Raw genomic sequence first — 20528 nt, forward strand, 5'->3', positions numbered from 1 at the left:
TTTTTTCCCACCACTCTCTCAGACTCAGACTCACAGTCACAGTTACAAGCAAAGAGAGTAGTAATTTGATCGATTACAGTCCAGGGGTATTACAGTGTGGAAGGATTCCCACGGCAGATCAATGGTGGAGTGAAGGCCATCCTCTGGCATGACGGGGGTTAACAGACCACAGGAACACAGTCAGACCAGTGCTATAACACTGAACAGTGGAGAAAGCCTGGTGTGGCAGAACGGATAGACTGCGTCAGGCGGCATCAATAATAAACATTGTCCTGCCACGTCCGGTGTTCACATCAGGCATAGCTATCATTATCTGTTCTAATAATGGCTCCTACTGGCTTCACATTCCAATTAGATTTTTTTTTCCCTCCTGGTGGCCCTCTCTGGTGTGTGCTGCCAAGCTGGGTTGGCAGTGCTTAGACCTGATGGATGAAGCGAGATGACCAGTGATTATCAGTAATTATACACAATCTGTGTACCCACGTTGGCTCATTGAAGAGAGCCTGGGGGGGTTGAGTGGGGTTAATGTCTTCATCATAATGTAGAAGCACACGCGAGCACACAAGGGGAGGAGAGATCACCTCCACACTGGCTCGGCTTTGATCGTAGCGGGCATTCCCAAGATGTACTCATTCTTTCCTCTGCAGCCCCTCCCTCTGCTGTGAACAGAGATGGGGAGGCAGCACTGCTCTGATTAATGGTTTCTGATTCTGATACCTCTTTCACACTAAAATTAAGAGGTAGATGCAGGGTTTTTGAACGCGGGTAAATCCACTAAAAAGGCAATTGACTCCTTTCCCATTCATCAATCAAATTTGATTTGTATAGCCCATATTCACAAATCACAATTTGTGTTTGTGGCTTAACAATGTGCGACATCATCTGTCCTTAAACCTCGACAAGAGTAAGTAAAAAAATAAAAAACATTAACAGAGAGATTGTCAGTGGAGGAATTTGCCTTTTCTGTCCGTCCCGTCCCCCCCCCCCCCCCCCCCCCCCCCCCCCATCTTGTCACATTAGACATCACAATCGAGCCAGAAACTGAAGAGATCTATCTCCTCGCTTTCTTGCCAGTGTTGCATCTTGCATGATACGAAGAAAAAGATTTCTGCTGCACATAGTTCCCAAGATATGAGAAACAATAAGTACACAAACTGTCATGATTATGTGCCAATGCCCGAAAGTTAAATGTGCATCATAGCGTCGCACAAGAAAAATGCAGTTGCAGCATCTCGACTCCCAAACTAAAAAACAAGAAATAAGCGTGTTCACCCGGGTGTCGTGTTACCATCATTGCCAATCTGAGCCAGAGCCGAAATAAACCTGACTCACTACAGAGTCATTTGACAATTGTAGCCATTCCCATTGCAGACAACACCCAGATCTGAGTGGGTGGTAGTGGATTTTTCTCACCAGTGGAAAACGGGCTTTATCACACATATTTAGTTTTTAATATTCTACCTTGGCACAATAGAGTTGCATTTAAATTGTTGTTTTCTTAATTGCTCCTTTTGTCACACCTGTCTTTCCTCCTGACATCAACTTCTGCCCTCCCTTCTCACATTTTCCATATTCTCCTTTCTCCCGTAGGTGTTGTGGCTTCTCAGCTTTGATGACAAGAACACCCTTGCAGATGCCGTGGACAAGTACTGCATTGGAGTGCCGCCCATCCAGTGGCTGGCATGGATCCCGCAGCTCCTGACCTGCCTGGTTGGTTCAGAGGGCAAACCTCTGCTCAACCTCATCAGCCAGGTGAGAATTCTGCACAAAAAAAACCCCAAAACAAATCCTCTTGCTTTCTGTTACGGAGTTATCACTGAAAAAACTCTGTCAAACAGCCACTTAGATTGAGTTTGGCATCATCACTTGTTGTTTGTTAGCCTTGTTTTGTTTGCTTCAATTTCATGTCTGGACGTCTGCTCCTCCCACCGATCATTCATATTTCTTTCCCCTTGGCTTCTTTTATCCATTCTGGGGCAGCACATCTGGCTGCTGTGTTAGCATTAGTGCTCATGCATGTCATCCTAATTGGGATAAATTAACTGCATTCACGCTAAAGTGGCCTCTCTCCTGCTTTCTTCTTACCAAATTAAGCATTCAGGCTCAATCACTGTCCCTTTTTGCAGAAATCTATTGGCATTCACCGATCCCCGGTGAATTGGTTTTTAAATTATTTGTTCAAGAAATGATTATAAAGTTAATATCGCACGCATCCGCACTGCGGGAACAGAGCTGGTAATTAAACTGAGGACTAATTTGCTTTGCTTAATGGAGTATTATTTCCGCACAATTTGAAGAGGGAGATCTTCAAAGAGTAGTCTGCTATAACAAACAACCTCTCAGCAGAGCAGGAATACTGTAAAGAGGATAATGAAGGGAAGAGAGGGAAGTGACAGGGTTTTAAAACATAACGTAAAAGGTAGGTGTGTTAGTTACATGAACGATAGACTGTCTGTGATATAGTCATATTTACGTTGAGAATCCTTTCTCCTTTTTAGCATGTAGATGAAGAGAACATATCACACTGATGTTTGGTTGTTAAGGCTATTAAGAGTTGTAGCTTCATAGAATTTAGCTATTGAATAATTATCCTGAATAATTAGCATTTATGTTTTTATCTTGGGTTTTTATACACTGCCTCAATCCTCAAGCGTTTTGTCCATCCAAAGGATACATCGAGTGCAACAGCTGGTTGTTACAAAGTTCAGAGTTGTGGCCTCTCAGTTAAAGGCGACTCGTTGGAAACAGAACGGCCTTGTTCATGTATATGAATGGATGTCGGTGGGTGACAGGTTGTAGGGTCCTTCCTTTGGTCTCCCCTCGTCACCCTGTAATGACTGAAGGGTAAAAGGTTGACGCTCGTTTCTTCATCCCATTTCTTTATGCAAAGAGAGAAGCCACATTTCAATGCACGGCATGCTTTATCTCTGCCACTCGCCTGAATTATTTAGAGTTTCTCTGCGGCGGCGGGATGTTTAAAAAACGTACGTTGAAATATTGATGAAGGTGAGGAGAAGATCGCCTGGGGGCTGGCGGGAAGATGAATCAGAAGTTAACAGAGAATCTCGACTCCCCCTCCCCCCTGCGCGCACTCCCACACTCCCTCGCTGCCTCCTCCTCGTCTGCCACTCGCCCCGCTTCCCTTTAGCCCACCTTTGCTTTGCCAAAATATGACATTTCTTATCTTCCTATTAGCGTGCTGATTTCTTGTTTCTCCTCTTCCTCTCCGCCATCCTTCCTCTTTCATCTTTAATGCTGCTGTTAGCTGCCACTTAGAACTCCCTCTTCCCGTTACTCCCGACTCATTTTAAATGTCTTCTTTTTTTTTTCCCAGAACATGTTTTTATAATCACCACATAAAAATGGAAAATATGAGCAATTTTGAAAAAGGCAGAGTCTCAACAATTACCGGATGCTATATAAGTACCTGGTGGGCAAATGTGAAATTATTAACCTTTACATGAATTAATGAAAAATACAGAGAAATGTACATAGTTTTCACATCGTCAAAACAACTGATGGGTTAAGTGTGTTAATTATTGTGTCGCAGTTCCCTTTTTGTATCATCTTCCCGCTGCCGAGGCTCAGACCTCCAGCGGCAGCAGCCTCATTTACCACCTACTTAAAGTTATCGGTCTGCCTGGCACTGACTGACTGGCCGTGTAGAATTTCCATGCCTTTAGGGAACTTAGTCGTTCACTGAATTCGAGACCTGCTGTGATCTGGAACAGCTGCTTTAGTCGACGCATAGTTGAAGCAGAACTACAGAATGTTCTAGTGAGCCATTTTGCTGATCTATTTTGTGCAACCTTGATTTGTGCAAGTTTGAGAATCCCTCTGACGACCTGTGCTCAGGGTCACAGTGAGTCAGATGAAGCTTAGCGGTTCCAAAACCCATGTAGCTTCAGGTTAAAGTGTGGGAAAAAAGCTTCTTATCTTCCCTCCTCTATGTCTCTCTCGTATCCTCCACCGCCACCATCCATGCTCGACTCGCCTTCAGTGATATTCAGCTCGGTTGTGTCTTTGAGATGCGGGGTATCCCTTTCTGCCCCGCAGTTGAAGAGTTGGTCTAGAAGGGATCAAGTAGCCGTGTAATTGCAGCCTATGAAATTCTGCTCGGAGATCTGAGGGAACCTTGTGGTCTTCTACCAATATCCAGTGAGCCTAAACCAGGCTCACACATCGCCTAGCATTTCCAGAAAAATCAATTGTAAATTAGTTATTGTTTTTGTACTTTAAAAATATAATTTCTACTAGTTTTAGTAACATTTCCAGCAGGATAGACCATGATGAGGAGCAACATGTTGTGGTCAGACAATCCCACATGGTATTAACAATCCTCCAAAATGAGACCAAAAGTATGCTTATTTAAAATGTTCAATATTATCCGTATTTTATTAATCTCTCCTCTGTTAGACCACCAGAACCAGTGGGCAAAGCTTATGGTTTAAGAAAAACATCTGGTTTTTAGTTTTTTATTATAAATATATCTTTATTCTTGCCTTTGTAGAATTATAGTGAGCTTTGTTACAGCTCATGTTCTACCTTAAGCCTCTGTCTTAGTACAGTCACATTCATAGCAAATGTCAAACACACACGTTTACCGCTCTCATTTAAAGGGTGATTCCTCCACAGTGTCTCTGTGCAATATTTCACAGTGGGCTCTCTCTCTTAGGTTCGAGTGTTGTTAGGTGGAAAGCAGAATTTTTATGTCAGAAAATGATGAATCTTGGATGCTTAACTTTGACAGATTTGATAAACTGTGAATCCACCATTACTTATCACAGGACTACTATTCCCTTAGGTCTGACGTGAATTTGTGTTTAAAACTTGATATGTCTTATGCTCCGACTTCGACCATTAAGCCTTTCGATGTTGTCTGACTTTTCTTGAAAGTCTTAAGGGCGATTTCATCATCAGTCACATTCAGTTTTGTAATGCAGCCATGATGTGTTTTAACCTCCGTTACTCCCCTGACTCGAAGCTTCAAACACTCCCTCTGTTACAGCAGAGGTCTTGGCTCTATCGCTCTCTCTCTGACTCACATACACAAACAGGGTCTTTCTCTGCCTCTCTCTCTCTCCATCTCCACCTCTGTCTGCCGCCTGTCTCTCTCTGTCGCGGTCCTGAGGGGGAGTCTTTGAAATGTAATCTGTGACCCTTTTATCTGCTAGGTGGGACGAGTGTACCCCCAGGCGGTCTACTTCCCTATCCGCACCCTTTACCTGACGCTCAAGATTGAGCAGAGGGAGCGCTACAAAAGTGGTAAGTACACATGGCTGGAGCGTGTTTCCTTTACCATGCTCTGAACATTAAACGCTTCTTCCTGCTGATACCAGACTTGTTAGTACATATATTTAAAGAAAATTGTTTGTGGCATGGAATATGTTGTTGACCATAAAACATTCTGCTGCACGTCTGTTTATATCCTCTTCAAAATGGTTTGTACTTTAAGAAATCATCCCTCTTTTTTTATCCTTCCTTCCTTATTCTCCCATCTGTCGCTTACCTCTCCATCTTTTCCTCCTCCTATCCGCTCGTCTCTGCAGATGCATCTGGACAGCAGCAGCCCAGCTCAGTGGGGGCCCAGCCTCACTCGGGGGCCTCCGACCCGGGGCCCATACGGGCCACCGCCCCGATGTGGCGCTGCAGCCGCATCATGCACATGCAACGCGAGCTGCACCCCACCCTTCTGTCCTCCCTGGAGGGCATCGTCGACCAGATGGTGTGGTTCAGGGAGAACTGGCATGAAGAGGTGAGAGGAACAAAGGTGTTGGCTTTGGGTGTGCGTGTACTTTTAGCAGATCGGGTGGTGACAAGGTAATTCGGCTTGTTGTGAGAACTGTCATGCATCTGTGCATATGTGTGAAAGCAAGTAGGTTTGCACATCTTGCATATGTGAATCACTCCTCCTAGTCAACCAGCAGACCACAGTTTGGCAAATTCCGTCACAGCCTGACACATGTTTAGTCTATGATGATATGACTTCTCTGTGAATAGTTCAGTCAGGGATGGAAGACAGCGACGGCCTAGTGTGTTGCCATAAGCGGATCAGAGAAATCTCTTTTGTTGAAGCACATGTCGACTTGAATTATCCATTCACCCAGCATGTTTTTTTATTAACCTAGCATACTGTGTTGGTGGCAGCGCAGGAGGTAGCGACCTGACTCCGTAGTCTGTCTCTGAAAATAGTTTTAACAATGCAAGGCAGCATCCACACATGGTATCTGTTGTGGGTGGAGGGGGGGGGGGTTCTGGGAGAAGGAGAGACAGCAGGAGGAGAGGAGACGGAGATGGGTGATGGATGGCTGCGGTGAGCATGTAGGATGGGGCAAGGGATTTAGGGCTGGAAGTTTGTTGATGTGTGTGTCCGTGTGATTATCTGTGATGGTTTGTGGCACACGGCAGCAGCTGCAGGCTTCTATGCTCCGTTCCACTGGGCATGCGGGGGCACGGGCATGCTACACCACATCACTACATCACCCCTTTCCCTTGCTTTGGTTGCTGTATGAAATCAAACTGCTGCACCGTTGCCTATTATTTGCGCATCTCTGTTACTTTCAGCCCCTTTTACACAGCATGTAGGAGGCAGGAATGTTGAGTGTTTGTTTTGCCTTTAAAGTCTTTTTATAAAATGTATAAATACAGAATTGAGCGGCACTGTGGTTCTGTTCTTGCGCGAATGTATCAGCAGTGAACCTTCGCCCCCGCCCCCGGGTCACCTCCAATCAGCTTGAGCGAGGGGTCAAATTTAATATCAGCTTCCTGTGGCAAAGCAAATCCACAGTGTGGCTTAATGTGGAGTACAACTTTGACCCGCGATATTTGCTTTGCATTTGCGTATGTATGATCGTGCATGTGACGTTTTTTTGTTTCTGGAACACCAGTTTGATCCCAGTCTTCCCCATGTGCCTGCCGAAGTGTCCTTTGGTAAGATACTGAACCACAATTGGCCCTAACAGAAAAATTGCTGCCCATAGATGCACTGTGTGAATGTCTGTGAATGGGTGAATGGGTGAATGGCAATAAGCTTTCAGTGGTTAGGAGTAGAAAAGTGCTATATAAATACAGACCATTTTATACTGCTACCAAACCACCGACCTTCCTGTTGGAGGACGACCGCTCTATCCCCTCAGCCACATTGTTGGGACAAACCCTCATCATTACTAATATAACTCTGTCTCTGTACTCTACAGGTTTTGAGGCAGCTCCAACAGGGCCTGGCCAAGTGCTATTCAGTGGCCTTTGAAAAGAGCGGTGCCGTCTCTGATGCCAAGATCACACCACACACACTCAACTTTGTCAAGAAGCTGGTCAGCACCTTTGGCGTTGGCTTGGAGAACGTCTCCAACGTGTCCACCATGTTCTCGAGCGCTGCCTCCGAGTCGCTCGCCCGCCGGGCCCAGGCCACAGCCCAGGACCCCGTTTTTCAGAAGATGAAGGGACAGTTCACAACAGGTTGGTTGGCTTTTAAAATACATTTTCCTCTGCCTGTGCAAATATATAGTATGTACACTGAAAGAAAAACAAGCAATGAAGAGCCCTTTCAGTTCAGGTTGTTCTGTGCTCCCCTGTATTTACTTTTTGAACTTTGTTTGTTCACTTGAGTTTCATGGCTGTCAGCCATTTTAACTTTAGGCATCACAGGTTTTACTTGTTTCTAACTTCTAACACTTGGAAATTTGAAGAGACATAAAATGTGAGGTTTAAGTTTTCAGGCTACGGAAAAAAGCTGTTTTGGGAATATTTGACAAGGTGTGACAACCGGCCAGGAAGCGAAACCAGCACCACCTCAGAGCTCTTCTCCCCGAGGCCCTGCATCATACATCAGCCACCTTTCAGCAAACAGGAGCAGCACTGCTGTTACCCCATGTCGACACTAGTTTAAATGGGGAGACAGGTGCTCGATTGGCCTCAGTTGTACATTGTACACAATACATTGAACGGGTTACGTCGTGTCTACATGGACCCTTGTGCTGCTTGTATCAGTGCTGCCTGGACGGACTGTACTCGTCCAGGCCAGGAGACTGACTCGGAGCAGCAGTAGCATTGGTGTTGTGCAGCATAATTGAGGTTTTCAACCAGATGATTTGATTTCAGCGAGGGGTTGGAGCTGGTGACCGATCAGAGTTGGGTGTGTGTGTCTGTCTGTTTGTTTCTTTATTACACTGTTTATGTGCGCACTCCCACATTGGTTTTAATTATACACACGTCAGCAGCATTTCTAATCTTAACCGGTGCAGCTCTGCAGTGGTGATCTTAACAACCTGTCTGGCTTTGATGAAATGGAGCAGATGACGTGAGGCTGCTGCCTTTTACAGAAACAACGACACTGTTGAGTTTTTTGTCTTTGCAGCATCTAAAAGTCTGTATAAAACTGTACCACTCTAATAAAATAACTTTATTTCTTGGCAACTTTTTTCACTGGTGGAATAGATTCTCATTGCTGGTTTTATAGACTTACAGTCCACCAGAGGCAGAGTAAAAGCGATTTTCACAATTTGTGCAATTTCTGGCAGTTTATACTGACATGCACACTTGTTTTTATCTATTGTTATTGCACTACCAGCCAACAGTCAAGTTGTTCCTACCGTATTATCTTCTTTGTCAGGAAAGCAGTGCATTGAAAGCGTTGGGTAATGGTTGTTTGCTGCACCACAACTAAATATAGCTTTGAAAATATTGGAACACATAGGTGAATTCAAGACTCGACTCTTAGTTAAGCCTCTGGGCACAGAGATGGAAAAATGTCTTTCCATATCCTTGCTATGTGTATATAGGTCGAAAACAACACATAGGAAGGGATTATATTACAGAGAAAACCATTCATATGGAAGAATTTGCAATTATCTACCAACACAAATAACCCGTCGGCGGGAGTTCACTTTAATCATCGTGGTAAGATGATGTACAACTGAATTTTAATGTTGAGCTATCATTAGAAACATCCACTCCACTTTCTTTCCACTGATGTTGAATTATAGACCATATCTCCCCCCTTTTTTAATGCCAGAAAGCCCAGAACATTCCTAATGGCACATTTTCTACATTCCCAATCGTGGTATTCTCTGAGGTGTTGTAAGCTGATGCAACATCAAAGATTACGAGTTGGAAGACAGTCAACAATGCTCTCTGATCTGCTTAGTATTTATGTCAAAGCAAAAAAAGTCAGTGATTCTCATGTGTATGCTTATAATGCAGTGATGAAGCCCGCAGTCATTTTGCTGCGCGTGTTCAGATTCATATTCAAACTGTAGAATCCAACAAGACAGGTGCAGTTCTTGTGTAGCCAAGGCCTCCTCCGAGACGTTTTCTCAAAACAATCATTCCCCTGTTTTTGGATGCCACGTGTCTGTTTTCCTACATTACATAAGGGAGTCGAACACAGTTCACTGGACCTGGTTTAAACGAGGGCCGTCTGCAGCTCCCTCAGCTTTCGGTGTTTAAATAAACCTCTTTGCCGACTCCTCTTCTCTCGTACAGACTGACTGCACATACGTGTTCACTGAATTACGCTCTCAGAAAATGCCCCGGTGTCTTTTTTTTTTTTTCTTTTTCTTTTTTCTATCGCATTTCCACAAAGCACCTCCTCCCTCTCCTTCCTCTTCCCCTGCTCTACTCTGCAGAGCTTCCTGTGCTTTTCTCCTCCACTGGTCCTGAGAGTGACCAATAGAGCTAATGGGTTTGGCCCCTGGGATAGAGGAGGACAAGGAGAGCAAGTGAATGAGAAGCAGCTTTAGAAAAATGCTCACCTGACTAAGTAAGGGCTGCCATAATAGGAACGAGAGGCCTGAGAGAAGGCATGAAGACAGATGTGATGGCATTAGTGAGGGAAAGCATGGGACCCTCACATGGACGGACTGAATGAACAACACAAACAAGACTGAGTGAGACTCGATGAGCGCCATGCTGATGAATCTTACCAGATGTTGCAGTGCCAGCTGTGCTGACGCAGCCAGGCGTCACCAGGGCTTCTGCCTCGCAGAGTGCCGGCCGACCATCGCTACCCAGCTGTCCCCACGGCGACGTGGGAGCAGGGCCGACAGAGACTGAAACCACACAAGCCTTCTAGAGCGGAACAAACAGGGTTTACAGAGCCGCTGAGCAGCCAAGCTCGCATTCCCCGCACCACGTTAGTGGCTCACTCGCTTTCACAGGGTTTGTGGGCCGGAAAATATGGGTTTATGTTTGCACATATAACATTTGGCAGCAGGGAGGCATTCAAATCCAATTACAGTGAATGCTATTTGCATGAGTTACTGTTTTAGCAGTGGATCTGTTCCAGAGACTTTTGTCAGAAGAGCTTTTTCTGAAAGAAATTTACAAGTTTCTTGGCATTTTACTCAACGCCTGAATCGTCATTTGTCATGCTAAATTGATATTTAGCACAGTTAAATGTGACTCATTGTAATTCTGTATAGCACCCTGGCTTAGCACCTGTGACCTATGTATATCTATAGTCAGGTGGCAATTTTAAGTTTTAATTGGGAAGTTCTGCCAAATATTCTGAAATGCTCACAACTTCAGCCCACTAATCAGACATAGTGAAATCCAGTAAACTCCATCTTACTGCACACAGAGGTGCCACATGTACAATCCCACACTTGGTAAGTGAGAGGGCAGTACATCAGGGAACAATGATTGTCTATACAGAGGTGATCTTACCTCCTGAGTCAGCATAAGTCATTTGGTAGAGTGGTGTATATTGTCTACTGTGGTTTTTTGGACAGGCCAGGTAGGGCAGAATAGCTGCCCATGTTTCTACACACAGGTCAGAGCAGCCTGGCTACTTTCCACACATCACTCTTTCTCTCAGCATCCCCCCCCCCCCCCCCACTGACAGAGCAGCGGTCAAAGATGAGTTCAGGGGCACTGGAAATAACTCTCCTCCGTCTCACTGGCTCTTTTACACTGGCTACAGAGCACTTCTGTGGATTCTCGCAGCAGTTCTCTGTTTTTTGTTTAGTTTAGTTTTTTTTAATCTATTTTAAGAAGGACATGAAAATGTTCTATTAGAGGTTAATTATGATATGTTTCTTTTCTTATACCAGTTGTTTGGAAGATAGATACTGTAATTAAAGTAGCTACAGTTTGTGTGTTATGTGCGATCTGGCTGAGGGTTGCTCTGCAGTGTTTGTATTAATAATTTGATTTCACTGAAATAGGAGTGATCTGTTTTTATGATTTAAGGTACAGACAGGGCTGCTAATTTTTTTGCATGTGTGTAATGCACCACTGGACTGATTTTAATAAAAGGTATGGGAGCATATGACCCTTTTTTTAATAATTTGAAGTAACACAATTTAAGCTCAAAACAAGGTTTAATATTGTTTACCAATTCTCTCAAAAAAAGGTGTTTGTTTCTTTGGTATTTTTACGAGTTATAATAACATAATGCCTGTGTCTTATGAGCAGACATCTCTAGATTTTAACAGGTAAACGTTTTATATCTGATAAAGATAAAATGATATTACTACATTGCTCCGCGGCTCAGACGGAGCGGAGCATGCCTCGCCTTTTCTATTTGTTACCATTATACACTTTTATGGCGCTGAATTGTCGTCGGGTTGCAATTTCTCGGGACTGTTTCAATTTTACCTCAGCTATCAAGGCAGGTGAATTGCAGGCAGACGGATAGCAAAATAGGGCCACTCCGAAAAGAACATTGGCTGTTTTAAAGGGCTTATTTAAAGTATTAGGAGGTCTCACTCTGGGAGAGATTGAACAGGTTTGAAATGGCAAGGCCTTGCAGTTTCATGGGTTCATTATAACAGGCGGCACAACAGGGTGTACTGAAATAGGAGAGGGGTGTGTGTGTGGGGGTCTGTGTGTGTCTTTGTGTGTGAGTGTCCTAGGGGCTTTACTCTAAAATGGAAAACCTGCCTGGCTCACTTCCCCTCCTTCTGTTGTTATTGCTACAGCTCATCACAATATGTTATGTGCACTATGAGTTGTGACTTGAAACAGAAATTTAATACTTTAAGACTCTCATTTTTATTGCTCTAATTTAATCAGCTCCCAGCTTCCGCCAGGGAGTTTTAAGTTGATAGAGCAACCCGCTCTCCCCGTGCTGCCAGTCTGACATGAATAACTTATCTGTGAAGTTCTCTTAAGCAAGGCATTGCACCACACTGCGTGGAGTGGATTGACCCAACGGGTGCGACGCAATATTTATTATGGACTTTTCCCAAATGTAGGTTTGTGTAACCACTGCCCCCCCCTTAGGCCTCACTGTGGAAAACAAGGTGTTCTTGGTCAATATTTACAGGTAAATAACTGTAAAGTAAACACGCAGATCTCACTTTTAATGAAGTTCCACCGTTTGTGGTGTCAAACAGGCAACCAAATGTCAGCTAACCATCTTCTTAGATCTTGTTTATTTCTGTTTTATTTTTCTTATATTTTAACATGATTGTCTTTGAGTACTCTCCCTTGTGGGTTTCCTGCTTGCATGTGTCATAGCCCCATATAGTATTTTAGTTGGCAAGGTTACTTTGAAACATATGTGTATTTATAGCACAAGTCCAGGAGCATAAAGCCAAAGGGGAGGTTAAAGGTCGCACGGATACAAACACACCTGGGAGCTGCTCACAACTGTAGAGTTGTTTACTGTTTACTGTTTATTGTGTTGAAAAACCAGAAGGATGGGAGACACTAAGAGTTAGGAAAACAGGGGATTCTTGTTGTAATGATGTTTTTTCTTTCTTCTTCTAAAAGACTTTGACTTCAGCGTGCCAGGCTCCATGAAGCTTCACAATCTCATCTCCAAGCTGAAAAAGTGGATCAAGATCCTGGAGGCCAAGACCAAGCAGCTGCCCAAGTTCTTCCTCATTGAGGAGAAATGCCGCTTCCTCAGCAATTTCTCTGCGCAGACTGCAGAGGTGGAGATCCCTGGGGAATTCCTTATGCCCAAACCGACGCACTACTACATCAAGATTGCAAGGTACAGGACTTTTCCAAAAAAGGAATCCTCGGGAGGATGAATTTGCACCAGCCATTAGCCAAATACCTTTTTATTCTTTGTGAACTGCTGTGCTCTGCTGAGCACACATTACAGTTTACAGATGTCTGTCTCTGTTCTACAGATACTTAGCTCTTATTACAGTGAAGAATCTAAAATGGCAGATGAATGTAATACCTTAACAGACAAAGAGGACTAAAATGCTTATTATCCTGTCCTGGTAAGACTGAAATCCCTGGTGATTTATTCCAAACTTCAAGTCCTTGTTCAATAAATATTGGTCGTTTTGAGTCAGAAGGTTTCCATTAAAGCGCTCTATAGAAGCAGTGAAGCACACAGGAGCCTTGTGCCCACATATCATTCCGCCCACACTGTTTATTAATTCACTCCTGTCCCTCCACAACTTTCTCCAGGTTCATGCCCAGAGTGGAAATTGTACAGAAACACAATACCGCAGCACGTCGCCTCTATATCCGCGGCCACAATGGCAAAATCTACCCTTACCTGGTGATGAACGACGCCTGCCTGACAGAGTCGCGCCGGGAGGAGAGGGTCCTGCAGCTGCTGCGCCTCCTCAACCCCTGTCTGGAGAAGAGGAAGGAGACCACCAAAAGGCACCTCTTCTTCACTGGTACGACTACAGATAATGTGCAGGAGGTTTTTAAAAAAGGATTTAGAGCTGTAGTTTCACAAGGATTGTATTGAGAGCATTTCTCTCCTTTTTTGTTATTTTTGTTATTTCATATTTCACCAGCTTGTGATCAAGAAAACAGGAAAGGCTCTTTTTTTTTTTTTTTTTTTTAAAACATCTTTTTGTCCACAGAACAGCTGGTACTGACCATATCCTTTCATTCTTCTTCTTTCTGCCTCGGCCTCACTCACACACCGCACACAATTTCAATTCGCTTTCAAGCGCTATTTCCTCTCCAGTCATCCCCTCGTGGTTAGCCTCCACCCAGATGTTTGCCCACTCTCCATTTATGCACTTGATTGGTTTGTTTAAGGGAAAATACGGAAGGGGAATTCAACAGTCCCTTCCAACCCATTTCCTCCCAACTGGAATGGCTGGTATTGATTTGATTTGGTGGGCCACTGTATGTAAATGTTTAGACTGCTTTTACTGGACAGACCGGGCACAGTCTTTTACCGTCTTTGACCCTGCGTGGTGTTGACCGATGGCACGCCTTCAGTGCAGCTGTTTTCCAAACTCCCAACTGGTTTAGATCTGTGGTTCACACTCCAGTAAAACTTGACTGTTAGTTACCAAGTGCAGCCAAATGTTAACAACCTGTGTCACTGACTTTGTTTTCCTCCCTTTTTCCCCTCCCAATCTCCTTCCCACCTGTGTCCTGTCGTCCTCCTCTTCCTCCCTCCATCTCTCCAGTGCCCCGAGTGGTGGCAGTGTCGCCTCAGATGCGGCTGGTGGAGGACAATCCTTCATCTCTGTCACTGGTGGAAATCTATAAACAGCGCTGTGCCAAGAAGGGCATCGAGCACGACAACCCCATCTCCCGATATTACGATCGTCTGGCCACTGTTCAGGCCAGAGGCACACAGGCCAGTCACCAGGTATAACATGCACATATATGTATAATATGATATAATTGGAGACTGTAGTCAATGTCCTCTCACGTATCTGCAAATTGTAAAAATCTGCTTTGTTTCTGCATTTTTCTCCAATTCAGTTTTTATTAATTGAATATTAAGGTGGCTGTTTTTGCATGTAGTAAAGTATTCACTATTTATCAAAAGGAAAAGGCCTGTTGCCCACTTTTAATTTCATATTTTGGCTGCATTTTGTTACATAAAGACTATTGGTCGGTGTCTCTGCCTCCTCCGTAATGGATGTCTTTTTTTTTTATGACAGTTCACCACTGAGAAAAATATTGGTACTCTGTAAAGAGCCTTTGCACTCTGATGCTTCAACGCGAAACCCTGACATATTTATTGGTGATAGCTAGATAGCTATAAAGTTATGTGCTCTTGTGCTGTATATACTTTTGGCCCCTGGAAAAATCCACCGATAAATTACCTACTGCTGTGTTCAGTTAAAGGGGGGTGTTATTACATTGAATAAAATGGATGCTGGATGTGATGCCCAATAATGGCTGAACCACTGCTGCATATCTAACCTCTACTCCCTCTTCCTGGCCAGGTGCTGCGTGACATCCTGAAGGAGGTGCAGGGGAACATGGTCCCTCGCAGCATGCTGAAGGAGTGGGCCCTCCACACCTTCCCCAATGCCACCGATTACTGGACTTTCCGGAAGATGTTCACCATCCAGCTGGCCCTCATAGGTCTGGCCGAGTTCATGCTCCACCTCAACCGGCTCAACCCTGAGATGCTGCAGATAGCACAGGTAGGAAACGCACAAACCAGACACATGTTGGACTCTTTCCGTCAAGGGCAAATGGGATCCATAAGTCAGGGGCTAATTCAATAGATATACGCCGTCATAGATGCATTAAGAGATCACCATTACCCCTCTCCATATCTGGCCCGTATGAATTACCATCCTCCCCCGTGACATTCACGCCGGGCCTATCAGTCAGACGGTTGCTGTCAATGCGAATGATGTTTTGACAGAATGTTATATTCAGCTCCTCTGCTCTACAGCTATCAAAGACGTTTCAATTTGAAGAGGCCGTGTTTATGTGCCTGCGCTCACAAGCGAGTCCACATGCATCCATCTGGTGCTCAGCATCCACAGACAGCTTTCTTAAAGTCATTATTAAAGATGATTGTGTCAGTGGGCCACCCCTCCCCTCTGATCCTAATCTGCCTTTGCTGACAGGCGTTCCTCCGGGCAGCTAAGCGCTGGTATTAAGCCCCCCTCTCTGCCTGTTCCACTCCGCAGATCCCATTAGACACAGGAGGATTACAGTGCAGGGAGTGTACACACATACAAACAGAGAGGGAGAGGGAGAGAGTGCAAGGACAGGACATCACAGCAGTAGCCCCACCCTGCCTAAATAGAGACCTTATATTCCATTAAGATGGAGCTGAGTGATGCTGTGAGGCTTCAGTCCATACGACACCTCCTCCAGGCCTTAACTCACTTATAGACGTAACTGAGAGTCTCCTGAATTGCCTCGCGGAATAGTTTCTCTATCTGCTCTGATATCTTTGACATTTGTTCTGAAAATCACTCAGCGTCTTGTCATTCCTCACAGTCAAGTTCACAGCCCCGCGAGACCCCATGTGACACGCTGACGTTGCGTCATCTAAGTCCCACACCAGCCCCCAGAATGAAGCCATCTCCAGCCACTAGTCTGGTCATTTAGCATTCCGAGCGCTGCCTCCACATCCGACTGTCTGCAGGCATATCAGAGCCTCCTGGGGGTTGCTTGCGTCTCGGCCCACTGCCTTGAGGCCCTCCGCTGGGGCCTGGAGGAGCAAATGACAGTAGGGGAGGGGAGGGGAAGAGGCAAGACAGAGGATGAGAGGAAGCACGAGCTGGAATGAAATGCTCTGCTATAAAGCTGTCAGAGCCACTCACCTTTTCATATAAGGGAGCTTATCTTCCCTGGAATGGCTGCTTGTGTAGCGGCCCTCTCGCACATAAATGCAGGCTTAAAGAAGAAAACTGGGCTGTATATATTTAAGTCGGCGGGGGAGACGGGGAGTGGGAGTGAATTGAGGATTATAGATGTTCTGCTGCTGATAGTTTGACATGTTACTGTGTGGTGGGGCACACGGATCAATAACAGCAGCCATTTCGTATATGAGAGCTTGGTTTGTCACCTAGCTTCTCTGAAGAAGAGTCATTTAGTTGTGGAGAAAAAAAATGCAAAAGGAATATTTATATTCTGACCAATGCTTTATTTAACATATCTCATATCTTTCCCTCTTCCAGCCACCCTCACGCATCCACCCTCATTGCAACATGTACCTCTAACTTTACTGTTTGTTGTTCTTGTAGGACACAGGAAAACTGAACGTCTCTTACTTCCGCTTTGACATCAACGACGCCACGGGCGACCTGGACGCCAATCGTCCCGTTCCGTTCCGCCTGACGCCGAACATCTCTGAGTTCCTGACCACCATCGGCGTCTCCGGCCCTCTCACCGCCTCCATGATTGCTGTGGCACGATGCTTTTCACAGCCAAACTTTAAGGTACGTTCAATTTCTGCAAGAACGTCTGAATAAGAAAATAGGGCGGTGCGGTGGTTAGCACGGCAAGAACGTTCTCCACTCTAGGTCTGCGTGGCTTTATTCTGGGTACTCCGGCTTCTTCTCACTGTCCAGAAACATGCAAATTAGGTTTACTAGAGATTCTAAATTGGCCGTCGGTGTGAATGGTAGTTTGTGTCTGTATGTTTGCCCTGTGATACAATGGCGACCTGTCCAGGGTGTACCCCACCTCTCGCCACAACTCCACAGGATAAACAGTATATTATATAATGGAATGGAGATTGAATAAAGTGTAGAATCGGAGTCTCACCTGTTGAGATATAAAGAAGATACAGGCTTCTAAACATTATTCAAGTTTCACATTTAGCTTGTCACACTCTAAGCCCTTTGTAGCCTCAATCAGCCTTGTGCTCGTAAGATTTGGATTTCTGTAATAACGCTGCTTTAAACAAATAGTTTTTGTTTTGCACTTAAACTCAGTGAACTTGCTTCTGTGTTTATCCAAGGCCTAAACAAACAAAAACAGTGCAATGAAAAAAGGAGCAGTCAGAGGGCTGCATAATGTATGTGCAGCAGGGCAGTAATGACAGGCGTGTGGTGTCTATGTATAGCTCTGGCTCATACTTTAAGTCTGACTGATGCCCAAGGAACAGCAGTGCTTCGAATGCAAATAAACAAAACAGTCGCAGGATGTGAACTAGTTAAGGACTTGGCCCCGAGGCCCAGGGTTTCTTGTGGTTTGAGAAAATGGACGTTTCCAGGGAGCACAACAAACGCGCAACAATCATCCACTCAAATATAGCGAAGCCTTAAACCACATAAACAATGGAGTGCCTAGTGAAACCATATAAACACTTGAGCTGAGAGCAGGGAGCAGCGTGTACCTAGCTGGGTGATGATGGCCGGTGTTGTGGCCCCGTCATGGTTATTTATTTCAGCTCTGTATCACCATAATGAGTTTTTAACGACAGTGAGACTTCCTCGAGGTTGACTGGCACATCTTTAACTGGAGTTAACAGCTTTGTTTTGTGTGTATGTTTGAGATTGAGGTTTCACATAAACTGAGGTTTTGTCAAGTTTCGTTGCTTTTGTTTCCATGACGCACATTTGGAACACATTGGCCTATAGGAGACGCAAACAACATTCTCCTGAAATTATTCAGAGGTCCAAGTCAAAGCCTTTCCTGCCAGGCCCCTTGTAAAATGTCTAGAAAATCGGGAGAATTCACAACAAGAGAAGGGGCGTGTTGATGAAATTTCCAACACGATAAAAATGCAATACTGAAAAAAAACAAAAGAATTCAAATATCTAGAGGTGCCATCTACGTAGAAATTTGAAAAGACGACATGATTTGAGATGTGCCAAACTTCTTTCTGAATGTGTACCTGTTGTTTTGAATGTGTCCGACTCAGACAATCTCCATGTGAAAACAAACTCCAAAAAATGTGTCCAGACCCAATTGTGTGGGCATTTTTTGAAGTTCATGTCTGAAAACGGCTCATGTGACTCAAGCACAGGGTAGAAACTTCTACCCTACATAAGTTAGAAATGGTGAAAAGAGACCTTCTTTGTTCACTAAGAAAAACTGAACCGATGCAGGTCAACAATTCGCAACATTTTCAATCTTCCTTCCTCTGTGTCTGATAGGTGGATGGCATCCTGAAGGCCGTCCTCCGCGATGAGATCATGCGTGGCACAAGAAGACCCAGGAGGACACGTCCATGCCCCTGTCCCCGGCGGGCCAGCCAGAGAACATGGACTCCCAGCAGCTCGTCTCGCTGGTCCAGAAGGCTGTCACGGCCATCATGACCCGCCTCCATAACCTGGCTCAGTTCGAGGGAGGGGAGAGCAAAGTCAACACCCTGGTGGCTGCGGCGAACAGCCTGGACAACCTGTGTCGTATGGATCCGGCCTGGCACCCGTGGCTCTGAGGAACCAGAGGGGAGAAGTGACGCGATGCAGGGATAGAAAAGTTGTTTTGTTTGCGTCTACATCTGTCAAACACAGACAACAGCTGTTAAATGTAAGCTGCCCTTCACTGTAAGACGCCTGGGGGACGTGTTGGACACTGGAAACAGTTTGATAAGCGGAACCAAGAGGAAACAAAGGCCCTGGCTCTAGTGGTGGTTTGAACACGGCCTGCCAGTAAGTTAAATACTCATATCTGGACTAAATCTTCTTATGGAAACATTGTCCCTCCTCCAACTTATATTTATTTTTAATACTAAATGACAAGGAGTGTCTGTGATGCCAGTCGCCCTGTGTTAATTGGGACAAGGAGCCTGTACAAATATTGGTGTAGGTGTCGTAATGAGCCACTCACTCAAGCTAATGGGAAGTTCTTTTTTTTCTGTTTAAGAAGACCTTTTTAGCCATTGCTGCATCTGTGTTGTCCAGCATCCAGTGTTTATTTTTAAAAACCCTTCACAAACTTGTAATTTATTTAAACAGAAAACCATGTCTCTTCTTGTCTGTCCCTGCCAAATCAGGACTCAAGTCGTCCTGTGAGTAACAGGTGATGCTCTTTTGTATTTTTGTTTTTTACCTACTGATTAAGATGTCAAAAGCCATTTTACGTTGTTTTTCTGCGTGTGTCTCCTCATCGGTCCTTTTTGCGACAGAATTCAAACTTCAGGGTGGAATAACTGCTGTAATGCAATATCATTCCCGAGCTGGCTGTGTATACATATTTGTACCTGTTTGTTAAGGTACAAAGACTTTTCCAGACAGAAGTATTATCTCTTGCCTTGTAAATAAGCATTTTGTTTTAATAAAATGCTGTTTTTTAATTAAGAAGCTGTTTCTTTTGATCTCTTGCTGTCTTATTTTTACTCACACACAGTTTTATGCAGCCGTCCTTATTGGTACTTTGAATTGACTTCCATTCATTGTGGACAGCCTAACCAAAACCTTAACCATGACCAATTCATGTCTTATCCCTTACCTTAACCTCAGAAATTAAGTTAGCCTTATTAGGACCAGGCTTTGGTCCCCATGAGGTCTACTGGTCCTGACTTGGAAAAGGTCCTACAGAGGTAATAACAAACACGTACACACACACACCAATGATTCTTGAACGAGTTACAACTTTAACACAACTCATAATCACCATAAGGAAAAACTCAGTTCTCCTTCTTTTTCAGTTGTAAAACAGCAATAACAATCAGTACACCCCCCCCCCCCCCACCCCCCCATCTGCGCCTCTCATCGACTGCATCACTGTCACAGCCATAATCACCCTGAAGGACACACTCTTGGATATTATTGCGGTGATAACTCATGCTGCGAAATGGCTCCAGACGAAACCGCTCTCTGACGGTAAAAAGTCTATTGCCGCCATCCTCTCGGGCTCACAGTTAGTAGACGTTTATGGAGAAGGCATTTCAGCGCAGCGGTGTTGAATCAAAGTGCGACTCCCGTCTACGGCGGTAC

The 20528-nt window shown here is 44.7% G+C and overlaps 1 protein-coding gene across 1 annotated transcript in view; it reads left to right on the forward strand.

Moving 5' to 3' along the window:
• Window positions 1-19906, forward strand: part of trrap (transformation/transcription domain-associated protein) — a 79516-nt gene extending 59610 nt beyond the window's left edge. The window contains 11 exon segments of the mRNA XM_034570128.1: window positions 1591-1752; window positions 5175-5265; window positions 5550-5755; window positions 7197-7458; window positions 12718-12943; window positions 13375-13592; window positions 14346-14530; window positions 15117-15320; window positions 16884-17078; window positions 18744-18780; window positions 18783-19906. Of these exon segments, the coding sequence (XP_034426019.1) occupies window positions 1591-1752; window positions 5175-5265; window positions 5550-5755; window positions 7197-7458; window positions 12718-12943; window positions 13375-13592; window positions 14346-14530; window positions 15117-15320; window positions 16884-17078; window positions 18744-18780; window positions 18783-19027 (2031 nt within the window). The 3' untranslated portion in view covers window positions 19028-19906.
• The last annotated feature ends 622 nt before the right edge of the window (window positions 19907-20528 follow it).

Source organism: Hippoglossus hippoglossus, chromosome 19, assembly GCF_009819705.1.
Source record: "Hippoglossus hippoglossus isolate fHipHip1 chromosome 19, fHipHip1.pri, whole genome shotgun sequence".
Taxonomy (NCBI): Eukaryota; Metazoa; Chordata; class Actinopteri; order Pleuronectiformes; family Pleuronectidae; genus Hippoglossus; species Hippoglossus hippoglossus.